This window comes from Panicum virgatum, chromosome 2N (genome assembly GCF_016808335.1).
Source record: "Panicum virgatum strain AP13 chromosome 2N, P.virgatum_v5, whole genome shotgun sequence".
In the NCBI taxonomy this organism is placed as follows: Eukaryota; Viridiplantae; Streptophyta; class Magnoliopsida; order Poales; family Poaceae; genus Panicum; species Panicum virgatum.
Window position 1 is genome coordinate 34,926,902 of NC_053146.1, and position 13,424 is coordinate 34,940,325.

Here is a 13,424-nt window from a genome sequence, read left to right on the forward strand (position 1 = left end):
GCCCGTCAGGACACCACCGTGGATGATCATACTTGTCTTCCTCTTCTGGCTCGAGATCATCCCCGGATGGCCGCCACACACGGCCATCGTGACGTGTTCTGGGCCCTCAGCACCGGAACACCGATGTCTCACCTTGCTGGCGTCCCCGAGGCCTGCACTCCAAGCAATCATCTATAGTAGGCAATCAGCTCATGCCAGAGTTCCAACAGTACCTGAAGAACGGGCAATGCCAGTGGTCGCGTATAGCCTGGCGCCTCCCCAATGTCCTTCCTGTGTGGTGCTTGTACTCCTCCTCTTCCGATTCATATCGGCGGCACACTTTGTACTGATACTGGTACTTTTCCAGAAGCCGATTGGAAGCTGGGAGCTGATTGCGGATGTGACGCACTTGTTCTTCAGTAATATGTTGCTGCTCTGACTCGTGTTCATCCTAGGGCCGTTTGCCAGAAACGGCATCTTTCCTCTGCTCTACATGACGGCGGATGGGTCCTGCCATGTTGATCTGAAATGCCAAATTCTGACCCTCAGCTCCAAGATCCGACAGCTCCACCACGTTAGCCTGCGGGAACGGTTGACTGTCCACTTTCATCGTGTGTTGGGCCAGAATTAATCGGCCTTGCTCGATAGCCGATTGGATCTGCCGACGAAGCTCCTTGCAGTCATTCGTGGCATGAGTGAACGAGTGGTGCCACTTGCAGTACAGCCTCCCATGCAGCTCTTGTGCCGTTGATAGCTTGTGATTCTCTGGGAGCTTCAACTGCTTTTCCTTGAGCATTAGATCGAATATCTGCTCTGCCTTGGCCACATCAAAGTCAAAGCCCTTCACAAGCCCCTTCTGTTTGACCCGCTTGCATGGGACAGGGTTTGCCCCCCGGGTCCACTCTTCTACGGCCACTTCCTGTTCCTCGCCAGAATCATCGGAATCACCCGCTTGGGCCATATTGACATGGCGCTTGAATTTTTCCTAGTACAGCTCGGGGTGGTAGTGTTCATACGCCGTAAGCTTTTGCACCATATGTGCTAGAGAGGTGAATTCCAACTGAAAAGCCAGATCCTTGATCGGCTTAGCGAGTCCCAGAACTGCCAAATCAACCTCTTCCTTTTCTGTTATGCGTGACGTGTAGCATCGGTTCTTGACCTCTCGGAAGCACTGCACGTACTCTAAGACACTTTCCCCTCGCTTCTGACTGACTTGGGCAAGGTCGGCAATCCCGGCTTCAGCAGCCTCTGAATGATACTGGGTGTGAAACTGATCTTCCAGCTGTCTCCAAGTCCGAATCGAATCTGGGGGCAGCGATGTATACCATCCAAAGGCTGAACCCGTGAGAGACTGGGAAAAGAAATGGACCCTCAGAGGATCCGATACTGAGATGATCCCAAGTTGCGTCAGGTATCGGCTCACATGTTCAATGGAGCTGGTTCCTTCTGATCCACTGAATTTGGTGAACTCCAGAAGCCGATACTTGGGTGGCAATGAGATCAAATCATAGTCACTTGGATACGGCTTGGAATAGCCGATCGCCTTTCTCTTGGGCAGGATGCCAAACTGGTCCCTCAGTATTGCACTGACCTGCTCCACACTAAGAACTCCTGGGGCCGAGGGTTCAGAACTCGGCCCGGTAGAGTACTTTGCCAGCCATGCCTGTTTCTTCGCATCAGATGTCCCGCGCACGTTGCACTGATGTTGTCAGGTATATACACGCACGTGTAGCCTTGCGGGATCTTGTTCAAGAACTGGCCTTCTCCAGGGTCACCGCCGATCTTGTAGATGACGTAGATCGGTGAGCTTTGCTGTCCTGCTGCCGCGAGTGAATATGGTACTAGCGGCCTAGATTGCAATGCAGCCTCTCCCCTGTGGCTTCCCAGGATTGGTCCCGATGGGGAGTACTGGTTCTTGATCACCTCCTGGACAACATGATGTGCCACGTGCTCAAGCTCGTTCACCAGGCTCTCTGAGTGCCGATGAAGCGTATGAGCCACCATGTAGTTCATCTCCTAGCGTAGGGCTCTGGTGCGCTCCTCTGATGGCACAGACAAATCAACGTTGTCGAGAGCGCCCTCTGGTGAGAACCCCTTCCACCTGATGACATGGTTGCGGGTCCTCTCGAAGGAGCCGATGAGATCGGCTTCGAACTGAGCTTTGACCTCATCATATTTTTGCTTGTGTTCTGGAGTCAGCTCTTCATATGTGACAGGTTTGGTGACCGGCGGAACCGGCGCTTGGTCCTGAGATCCTGTCATCTCTGCGGCAGGCGTTGTTGTTGATGATGGTCCCACCGAGCGTGCCAGAATGTGTTGTCGGTCAAAACCCACCGGCGAGTAGCGACAGGCAACACGAAGAGCCGGGAGGTCGCCGGGGCGCTGGCAGGCACTGCTTCCTCGGACAACGGCCCGCAATCCGGCACACACCGAAGATTCCGGAGAATGTAAGGCGTGCCACCTGACCTATACCCGATCAGGAAGGTGCGAACGTGCTTGCGACGAGTTGCCTGCATACACAAACACGTGGAAACGTAAGTCCGAGCCGTGGTCGGCTCCCCGGGACGACTCTTGCATCGGCTTAAAAGAGCCGATCGAGTCCCGGTGTCAGATTGGATCTGCATCTATCTGGATATTGATGAATAAAACAAATAATTATGGAAAACTTGCTTCAATTAAATCTAGCTGATCTAATCCATGACGGTAAAAGCCTCACTGCTAGATCGGAACATCCTACACGTAACTAGGCCTAGCGAACACAACAGATAACTAAACCATAACAAAAAACAGAGGCCTAAGAACTAGCGAGAGACGATTCCCGGAAAAATCCCTATTAAGGCTAAAATAAAGCATCTATTACATCACCGGAACATCCAATCCGTTTGCAAGGCCTAACCTAACAGATATTGAGCCAATCCTTATAAAATAAGAACAAACCATAACAGATCAGATCTACTAGATAGAAAAAGAAGCAAGGTGTTAACTCTACGCAACTAACCCTCTGCAACGAAAATTAGCTTAAGATTAAGCGTGAATGCATAGAGAAAAACATGATATTCGTAGATGGTAAACAATAAGAACATGATAGATCTACTAAAAATTATGCTACGAACATCAAGATAACTAGCATTACTCGCCATCAAAAACGCTTCAGTACGAGTAATACCAAGGTAAAAGCAAGAACAATGCTGCCCTGATCGCAAGAAGCGATCAGGGCAGCATGGCGCTTACTTGGATGAAACCCTAGAATTAGGGGTGGCGGTGCGCCGAGAGTTGTTGTTGCAAAACGTGATGATGTTCTCCTTTACGAATATCATAGGGTACATATTTATAGTCCGGAGACTTGGGAAACAATCTAAACTAATGTGTCCATATCGGACTCTATCTCTAACTTAATCTGAACTAAATCTAAGGATACATGGCCCACATGGCCCAAATGCTCACGTAGGAGCCGATTCGTACGCCTTCCTCAATCTCTTCATTAAGTCCAACTCACTCGCGGCCCATTAATTAACCCTGTTAATTTATGGCGATAACAAGAGGGCAATCTGAAGGGGATTTCTTGTTCTTGTCTCAAGTTGGAATACCTTGGAACCCCCTGCTCACACATCTTCTTTGTATTGGGCCATCGGGGAGAACGCAAGTTGCCAGACTGCTGTGTTTTGGAAAGGTGGACAATGGGGGCGAAGAGTGCATTCCCGCCGATAAGGAAGAGCACCATGTACGAGTATTCTGCTACCCTACTGAGGTACCGTGACCTACGCAATATTAGTTGTGTCGCATCCTTCTCAGCATCTCCTTCAACTAAAGGATAAGAGCAGCTCAGAAGCAACCTTCTGGAAGCAGCTATGATCCTGGAAAATGTAGGAGCGAACGAAGGCAAGATGTATGGACCGGTGCTGCCATAAGCCCCGGAGGCTGATTGTGAAGACATCAGAGATGTCTTGGATCCCATGCATGTGCCTGGCAAAGGGGCTCCGAACAAAAAGCTGAAGTCATCAACTGCTAGTAAATCTAAAGACTAAATGTTCCCTTTGTAAGGTTGCAGGTCATAATCGGCGAAAATGCCCCATGAGAGATGAGGTATTTCTCTGTTCATCATAGTTGAGCACATGCGGTTTGTGAGTCATGCGTAGTTATGACTAATGTTCCTCTATATTTGTAGGATACAAAGCTCCCTGAAGATGTGCTAGATGACTGATTTGTAGGTAAGGTGGTGCAGAACTGTACATTGTCTTCATACAATTTTCCTGTTATTCGCTCAGATACTCCTCTTTACGATGACTAAATTATCCTTTCTTTTTCTGCAAGTACAGATCAAAGTTGTTTCCGTACATCTTCGTGTGCGATGTGATATCATGGACTTGTAATCATGAGTTGGTTCGATGGTACCTATGGAGATCAGTGGAGCTGGGTTTCATTGTTCTCAACTCTCCTTTTGTTAGCACAGTCATTATACTACTCTGTTTACCATTGGTGTATCTCTGGACACCTTCCTCGCTAGAGTTGTAACCATATACTTACCCCAATATGAAGTGCCTGTTTTCCATTAAGAGTTAAGTAAAATCTTCGTGCTACATAGAATCCACAAGAATTCTTGAATTGTTTATGTAACATTTGATGATGTGAAATGTTCGGATCGGAGATGATCGGATGTCCAATGCGAAGCTGTGGTAGCATGTCCAAACCATCAAGGCGGTAGGTTGTCTGATGCGTCGTTGGGGTAGTGTGTCCAAACAGTCGCGGAGCTAGAGTGTCCACACAATCGTAGAGGTGGCACTCCATAGTGTCCAAACCGTCACGGCGATAGGTTGGCAAAACCATCGTGGAGATAGCATGTCCAATATGTAGCGGCGATAGGTTGTCCAATGTGTCACGTAGGTAGGTGCCCAATGTGTCGCATGGGTAGTGTGTCCAAACTGTCGAGGAGCTAGAGTGTCCAAACAATCGTAGAGGTGGCATTCCATAGTGTCCAAACTGTCACGGCGATAGGTTGGCGAAACCATCACAGAGGTAGGATGTCCAATGTGTAGCGGTGATAGGTTGTTCAATGTATCAAGTAGGTAGGTGTCCAATGCGTCGCATAGGTAGCATGTCCAACCGTCGCGGAGGTTGCGTCACCGTATCCGGTGGATCTTTCTGTTGCCTGTTGAGTTCCAAATTTCCATCCAGTCGAACTTTCCATTGATGCCACCGGGGGTAACTTGTGAGTGCACAAAATGGAGTACTCGTCCCCAAGAGTTCCTCTATAACCGCGCTCACCGATCAGACCGGTGGGACAACCGTGGTGGCACTGGTGACCACCAGATATTATCATCGGATATTGCCACCGTATGTTACCGGTTATCACCAGATATGATCATCATTCCGGTGACACCACCGGCCTGACCGATATGTGCGGAACGAACTGCTTTGAGATCTTCAAAGCCATCTGGTGATAACTACTAGAGATCATCGGTCCGACTTGTGAGGGGCGATAACACTGCTACTGCAACTTTGATATTGTTTCTTGACACTAAATCTAATTGATTTCATCAACAATATATGGTAACTTGATGTAGATACATAAAAGAAAATCAAAGCATGGGGATGAGGATGGTGCTGCGGCAGTCAGACGATGCGGCGATTAGCGAACGACTGATAGCGAACACCCACGGCATGGGCAACTTGGAGGCACTCTTCATCATGGGGATGAGGGTCGTCTTCTGACAGCACGGCGGGGCTCTTCATGCACCGCTCGACGATGTCGATCAAGCTACCCGGCGGGGCCACAAGGAGGCGGCGTACCTGCTCTCTATGCTCCTGTGGCAAGAAAATCATGGCGCCGAATACGACCTCCGGGCCAAGGACCTCCTGGTGGAGGCGGCGGATGATGACCCGGCGCTCGCCGTCTTGAACAACCGCGGAGTTTCTCTTTCACGCGAGCACGTCTTCCAATGTTGTGGAGGTACGTGTGGCCTATCTGGCATGAGGCCCGCCCTGTGTCTCCACCAGAGCCTCGCATGGACATTCACCATTGCGCATCCCTGGCGGGAGTGAAAGTAACGGGTACCCCCTAAACGCCCGCTAACAATAAAACACCGAGAGGATTAAAGGAAGCATGCCCCAGCGAACGCAGCCCGAGACAAGTTGGGGGCAGCCCACCAGTGGCTGCCTCCACCTCGTCTGATCCCCGAGGGAATGCCTCGTCCTACCCCCGCAGGAAGGGCACACCTCGCTTGACCCCCGCAAGAGGGGGAGGGTACACAACCACGTGGCGGCCAGCCCGTTTTGTGGTATAGAGATCATCATCGGTCAAAGAAGGGCCCACGTGGGCTGACGTGACTGATCGCCCACGCCTCAGCACGAGCCCGGGCAGTCGCAACAGGACCCGGATGAGACATTTTCGGGGGTAGTATCTGCCATGAAAACGTGACTATCTGAGTGGGATTCATCTGAATAGTCTGTGACTAATATTGTGAGCCCAGATTCATTCTCTCGAATGGGGGAGAGTTGATGTCCCTCCTGGTATGGGAGGTCTGGAATTTATGCAACAAGGTGTGCATATAATCCGAGTAGTTCTAGGGGTTTTAAACCCTTCCAATAGACGAATCGACCCCGAGGGTTAGATGCGATCGTAAGGCCCAGGTGATGACCTAAGGACAATACTGGTTCGTCGTCGAAGATCTGGTTGTCTATTGGAGTTTTTCATTTAGTGGAAAACAAGTCATGTGAGTTTTTGGGATCTTCTTTTGGATCGAAAAAATCTTTAGATTGGATTTTCTCCTGATGGAGGGATAAGATCCTCATCTGATCGGAGATATCGTCAGCGTTGCTTGTAGCACTGAGTTGGGTGATCTCTGGATGAACAGAGTCACTAAGGTGCTATCAAAGTCTCCCTGAGCATTGACTACACAGATCCATGAACCGAAGACAAAGTTGTACCTTCTTCGGGCATGGAGATGGGAAACTTGAAGATGGCCACCGAGATCGTCAGAGGATCGTCGGAGATTTGCCCCACAGTAGGGCGCCAGCTGTCGGTGTTTTACTGTCGGGTCTACCTAGGGATACCCTAAGGTAGAGAGATGATCGTAGGGAATCGCCGAGATCAGAAACACGATAATGCAAGCAACACTAAGGTTAGACAGGTTCGGGCCGTAGATGTTGTGTAATACCCTACGTCCTGTGTGGTTTGTATTGCCTTGGGGGGAATTAATCTGAATGGAGGAGTCCCTGCCCGCCCTTATATAGACTGGGGGAGTAGGGTCACATGAAACTCTAGGTTACTAAGGACCTATGAGTCTATCCAAATACTACTCGGGTGGTTCTCTTGTACCCCGACTAGTTATAAGTCATACAAATGCTCATTTTGATACATCTTATACATGGTCCTAATCCGTGCCACGTCGGGTGCCCCGTGGCCCCGGGTCTAACAGTTAGTGAACTTATAAACTGCCATCCATTCGCATTTTGCACTATATTTTCCAAACCAGTTCCTTTTGCATTGAAATAGGCTGCAAGCGGAGCCAACATTTACAACAAACGATTAGGCACTAACACAAAAACAGCCACAAAAGCTCATGCTCTAATAAACAAGTCACATTGTTGAGTACGGTACTAACAAAGCAGAAAATACAATGCACATACTAAAGCAATTGAGGTTGCCCTTCTCCTTCAACTCTAGCTGCTTCTTTTTCTCAATCTTCTTCTTCAATTTATCTTTCTACTTTTCTAGTTGCGATTGATGGAGGCCGATAGCGGTATAAACATGGGAGCGATGCTGTGGTAGTACCGTTGAGTTTTCTGCACTCACCGGTCACGCCGGTCGGGAAACCGGCCAGGCTACGACATCTACACGACTATACACACAGGACAGACCTGTGGATCTATCCAGTGGTGTTAACTATCTTACCGGTGAAAGCTGTCCTGATCTATTAGCATGTCACCACTAATTATAGGAAAAAGTATGCATGATGAGAATAGCTACATGATGATATCTTGTGGTGTACATATTTAATGCTATGAACTGATGTTAGTGCTACGGACTCAGTGTTATGTTAGTGAACTGATATTGTTTAACTGCCATCCATTCGCATTTTGCACTACATTTTTCAAATCAGTTCCTTTTGCATTGAAATAGGCTACAAGCTGAGCCAACATTTACATCAAAAGGTTAGGCAGTAACACACAGGTAGCCACAAAAACTCATGCTGTAGCAGAACAAGTCACATTGTTGAGTACTTTAGTACAAACAACAGTCCTAACAAAGCAAAAACTTCAATGCACCTACGAAAACAAGTGAAGTTGTTATTCTCCATGATCTCCAGTTGCTCCTTTTCTTCCATCTTTTTCTTCAAATCATCCTTCTTCTTTTCTAGTTGCACTATCAACTGCCTGAGATGTCCATTTTCCTCCTGAACCCTCTGAACCTGTTGCTGCTCCTTTGTTTTCTCCTTCCTCAACTGCCAAACAGCATCACGAAGATCACACAACAAAATCCGCTCATACTTGGTGGTCTGACGATCAATCCACGCATAATAGCCGCAATCCCCGAGCTTCTACACTCAAATTGCACAGCAAATTAGGAAATCAATCGCGGATCAGACTGAAAACAAGGGTAAAACCTAAAGGAAGGCTTACCAATCTTGAAGGGCATCTGTAGTACCTCCAACCAAGGTTGTCGTCACTCCATAATGTCCACCAAGGCGCCTTCCTATTGCAGAGACACTTCACCGCCGGAGAGTAGTCATACGGACCTACTCGGTACGGCACCGGCGCCGTCAACCTCTCCATCTCCCAACCTCCTCTTCCTCTGGACGACGATGCGGACCACCGTAACGAGCGCGAGCTTGATGACGCCATGGCCGCAGTCTCCCTCCCTCCCTCCGTCGTCGGACCGCGCCCCTGTCACTAACCCAGGAACCCTAGGTCTGCCACGAATCCTAGGTCCGACTTAGGAATCAACTTTAGTGGGCTCAAATTATATTAGACTAAACATTTAATCAAAACTATGCTAACTGAATAATATTCTAATCATTATAGATTGACTATTTTATCTCTGATATAAAAAATTAATCTCGAAATGGCAATTAACCATCATATTCTTTTTTGCGCGGGGCCCAAAAAAAGAGGTACCTGGTGCATACTGACTCACAATTTAGCATGCACCTAGTGCATATTATGTACCTCTCTTTTACTTTTTACTTATCATCCGTCAAATCGAGTGACGTGAGTCATCTATTTTTTTCCCAAAATATTGGAAAAAAATTGTAAACCTAAACCACTACACACCCTTCCATAGTAATCGACTAAAATAATTAGCAGAAGCCAATTGTAAACGATGGACCGGAGCGACGACTCCATCTCAGGTCTCCCGTCTCCCACTCCTATAATCCAATCATCGGCAATCCTTTCTGTCAATCATTGCCGCAATTCTTTCTTCCCCTCCCCAGCTAGATCGACCGGAGCAGCAGAGAGGCTGATCCGACCAAGCTTCACCTCAAGGTAATCTGCGATTCTGATTCAACTCTTTTTTGACCCGCTGGAACTTACTACATGTTAATCGCGTTCTTGATCCATGGTGATGTGTTCATGGCGACGCCATGCTTGAATTCGGCTCGAAATAGCTGCTGGAATGATTAGGACTGTGTTTTGGGCGAAGATGTGTGCCTGGGAATTCTAGAATCTTGCCGTTCGAAGTGTTTGCTCCTTGCGAGATTGGGGTTGACTTGGAGGAAAAAGGGGAAATGAACTCAGTTCTCTCCGATGGAGCCTTGGGATGCGTTTGTTCTTTTTAGCAATCTTTCAACTGGGACAGGGGCCCCAGTTCTGCATATCCCGAAAAGATTCCTTAAGATTCTGTACTGCAAACTGGTTTGGTTTCTGAAGCTTGTCTCAGCAACCAGGCATGACGAATCTGGTTTCTGAAGTTTGTTTCTGAAGATCATTCACGCTGTAGCAACTCGTTCCGTCGGAAGATTATACGTCTGGTTTCAGTTCTGTGAATGTACATTTTATAATTTTGAATGAGTGATTTCCATAGTTCGATGTCGAATTCATCTGATATCTATCAGTCTGTCCCTTGTTTGTGGACATTGCATTGAATCGTGATGTGCTCAAAGTCTCGCCAAAAGGACATTAATCTTCTATGCGCAGATTCTCGACAGGGAGTAAAGAAATCGGCTTGGCTTTTCATCTCTCTTTCTTATTTCCTTTTATGATTGACCAGCTCCTGCTTGGATTGGAATAGCTTACAAGATGTCGTTTAATTGGATGGAAATATGGGTTACTACTATGGCTAGCGATTTTAGTCTGAGACTATAGCTGTGCGCTTGTGCTATTATGCTGTAGGAACCTTACTCTGAACTTGTTTTTGTAGCAGCATTACTGGATATACAATATCGTACTGCAAATATGCAAACCAAGATACATGCTGAAGTAATAACCAATTCTTTGCTGATTACGATTCCATCTCGGTGTACTTAACTGATATTGAGCTGCTTTATGCTTTTAGTTCACAGCGACAGCTTCTATACGGTAGCTTCTTTTTTGTCAGAATTTGACCAATGGATGAGTGTTTCGTTACACCTTTGTTTTCCACATGACTCATGTTATCCATGTAACACTTTGAACTGCCCGTTAATTTGGACTGCCCGTGCTCCTTCACAAAAGAGAATGAAAGAAAAGGAAAACACAGTGATATTTTGATAGAGTCCATCAATCATTTGTCTAAAATTTGTTCAGGTCTAATGATGCTATTATAGGGTCCATACCAGGCAATCTATCAAGATATCAGATGTTGTGCTCTATACCTTAAGAACCTTATGCATCATTCTTTTGATCATTATATTCTCTCTTTCCCAGATATGGCAAGCAAAAGGATTCAGAAGGAACTCATGGATTTGCAAAAGGATCCACCAACATCATGCAGTGCTGGGCCTGCTGGAGAGGATCTATTCCACTGGCAGGCCACAATCATGGGTCCTAGTGACAGCCCTTACGCAGGAGGGGTGTTCTTTGTTAACATCCACTTTCCTCCTGACTACCCCTTTAAGCCTCCAAAAGTGAACTTCCAAACAAAGGTGACCTTTGTTTCTAGAATATGGCTTTGTTAATGCCTCAATTCATTGCTAATATCTGAAACTTTTGCATTGCAGTCATAAATGCTTTTGACCTTGTTAGTGAGTAGTATTTCGGAAATTATTTGAAAGGTTCAAAATCAAATCAATATTATGGAAACTTTCTTTTCTTTTTCTTAAAATAATATATGCCTCTTTGCTTCTTTATATCATCATTTTATTTTCAAAATCCATAACTACTTGTGAGTTATGAACTCTAATAGGCCCGTTTTACTTGCTTCTGCAGCTTCATAAAATTAATTTGCCTCTCAGAATTAGGTGTTACCATGGGATTGATGCTTTAATTACAATTGATATATTTTAGTGAGTAGAGATTCTTCTCAAATTATGACTACTGAATAGTGACTAGCAAGTTCTGAAGTATATACATGACAATGGTATGTCAGCAATGGCTCACAGGCATGTCCATGTGCAACTTAGATCACGTTTGTTACCTTGGTTTTGCAAGCATGTCTTTGTGACAGTGTACTTGTTTCAATGTAAAGTCCTTGCATGTTCCCATAAAAATGTTGATTACCTTGGCCCTACTAGTGTGTCCGGGTCCCAGGGCACTGGTGCCAATATAATGTTCTTGGAAAAATATTGGTTACCTGAGTTTTCTCCTAATTTGTATGGTTTGAAGACTAGAATATAACATAGGGTTCACAGAAAGAGGTTCTAACAATTTGTAATATTGTTTGTTATCTATCTAGTACAATATTTTAGCCTAACCTATCAAAATTATTGGGAAGAATTTCTCTTAGTTCTTGACCTGAACAATTTATAATTCAAGTAGTACGTAGAATACGACTACATAGAGAAACTGGCATACTATGATAGGGTGGATTGTTCTGTAATTCAGACTCCTATTTAAAACCATTTGTCCTTCCTCAGCACTAATGACATCAATTGCTTCGCTGGAAAATACAGGTGTATCACCCAAACATCAACTCTAACGGGAGCATTTGCCTTGATATCCTCAAGGAGCAATGGAGCCCAGCCCTGACCATATCAAAGGTCCTGCTCTCCATCAGCTCTCTCCTCACCGACCCCAACCCAGACGACCCCCTTGTCCCAGAGATTGCTCACATGTACAAGAACCAGAGGCAACGCTACGAGGAAACTGCAAGGGCCTGGACCCAGAAGTACGCGATGGGCTGATGCCCCATCACATGGAGCAATGTTGCCACTTGCCACTGCAATGACCATCGTGAATGTTGTAAAAATTAAGTCGAACCGGTTCCATGTTTTGTTATGGTATCCCAGGACCCCAGACGGCTGTGTCAGTTGTACTGGCTTCTCAAGGCAAATTTTATCTGTGTACAGAAGCTTTAAAGCATGACAATCTTAGTTCTGGACCCAAAGTTTGGTTTACACCCTGAAAAGCACCTGCGGTCACCGCATGTGTAGCTGCCAAGAAAAGGTCAATTTGTATGTGGGAGGATGTTATATTTTCTAAATATGTTTTGCTTCCATTCTCCATGACCCCTCATTTGGTGAAATGTGTATTGAACATTAGGTGGTCTTGCATTCCGGACATGTCTGCCGGTTGGCCTGGTTGCCTGCTGACAGATCTGACACACCCGGATGGTTTGTTTTTTCAGTTACATGTTGCAACTACTGATTCCAAACGGTACTACTTATTACTGGAGACTCTTGCCAGTCCACTGCCATCCTGAATTTTTGTAAGTGTTTCACTGGCAGGATCAAGGTCATCACTGTTGGTTGAATGTGACCATGCTTGTTCTGCAAAGTTGCTGCTTTCTGGTGTACACTACCCTATCTCAGCTTTCATCTGCATAAGGCGTTGAAAGTCAGGAACTGCTCTTTCTTCTTAGAGATGGACATAAGAGGCTGCATCTGATGGCCAACCAGCTGTCTGATCTGTGTCAGGTCAGTTCTTATGTGCTTGTGCCTTACAGCCATGGCATGTTCAGCTTCTTCTGATCAACTAGCATGAATCATTTACAAAAATCAACTAGTATGAATGGAATACCATAAAGATGAGGTTAGTGGTATCTTAGACAAGGAGGCATGCTCTGGACAAGTCTGAATTTTGAATTACACGCTGTTGATTTCTCATCCCTGCTTTCTCTGACCTTGCCTATGAAGACAAGTCCAGGCTTTCATTTGGTATACCTGTAGCCACCATGCTGGGAAAAGCCTGAGACTTCTGTACACTGGGACTACATACTTGTGTAAGATTGTACAGCCACCTGTGGTAGTTGTCTACAGATAGACCTGTCAGGATTCAGGGTACCCACTCATGGGAGCAAAACCTGCACAGGCAATCATACTCCATTGCAGCCCTCATTGTTTACCAGACACAAGAGAGAGCACAAAGAAACA

General features: G+C 46.3%; 1 protein-coding gene across 3 annotated transcripts; it reads left to right on the forward strand.

Annotated features, from left to right (window-relative positions):
* The first annotated feature begins 9,248 nt into the window (after positions 1-9,248).
* On the forward strand, positions 9,249-12,557 carry LOC120660255 (ubiquitin-conjugating enzyme E2 5A-like). 3 transcript variants are annotated; one of them, XM_039938676.1, is made up of 4 exons: positions 9,249-9,326; positions 9,411-9,462; positions 10,822-11,039; positions 12,006-12,557. In XM_039938676.1, the coding sequence occupies exons 3-4, from the start codon at positions 10,824-10,826 to the stop codon at positions 12,234-12,236; spliced, it is 447 nt and encodes a 148-aa protein (XP_039794610.1). In that variant the 5' UTR covers positions 9,249-9,326; positions 9,411-9,462; positions 10,822-10,823; the 3' UTR covers positions 12,237-12,557. The 3 variants fall into 3 exon arrangements, with proteins under 3 accessions (XP_039794610.1, XP_039794609.1, XP_039794611.1); XM_039938675.1 differs by having other exon boundaries at positions 9,262-9,462; XM_039938677.1 differs by lacking the exons at positions 9,249-9,326; positions 9,411-9,462 and adding an exon at positions 10,449-10,494.
* The last annotated feature ends 867 nt before the right edge of the window (positions 12,558-13,424 follow it).

Coding starts and splice junctions, on each gene's coding strand:
- LOC120660255 (XM_039938676.1), top strand. CDS start 10,824: ATGGCAAGCAAAAGGATTCAGAAGGAACTCATGGATTTGCAAAAGGAT. Junction 11,040..12,005: donor AAGTGAACTTCCAAACAAAG/GTGACCTTTGTT, acceptor TGGAAAATACAG/GTGTATCACCCAAACATCAA.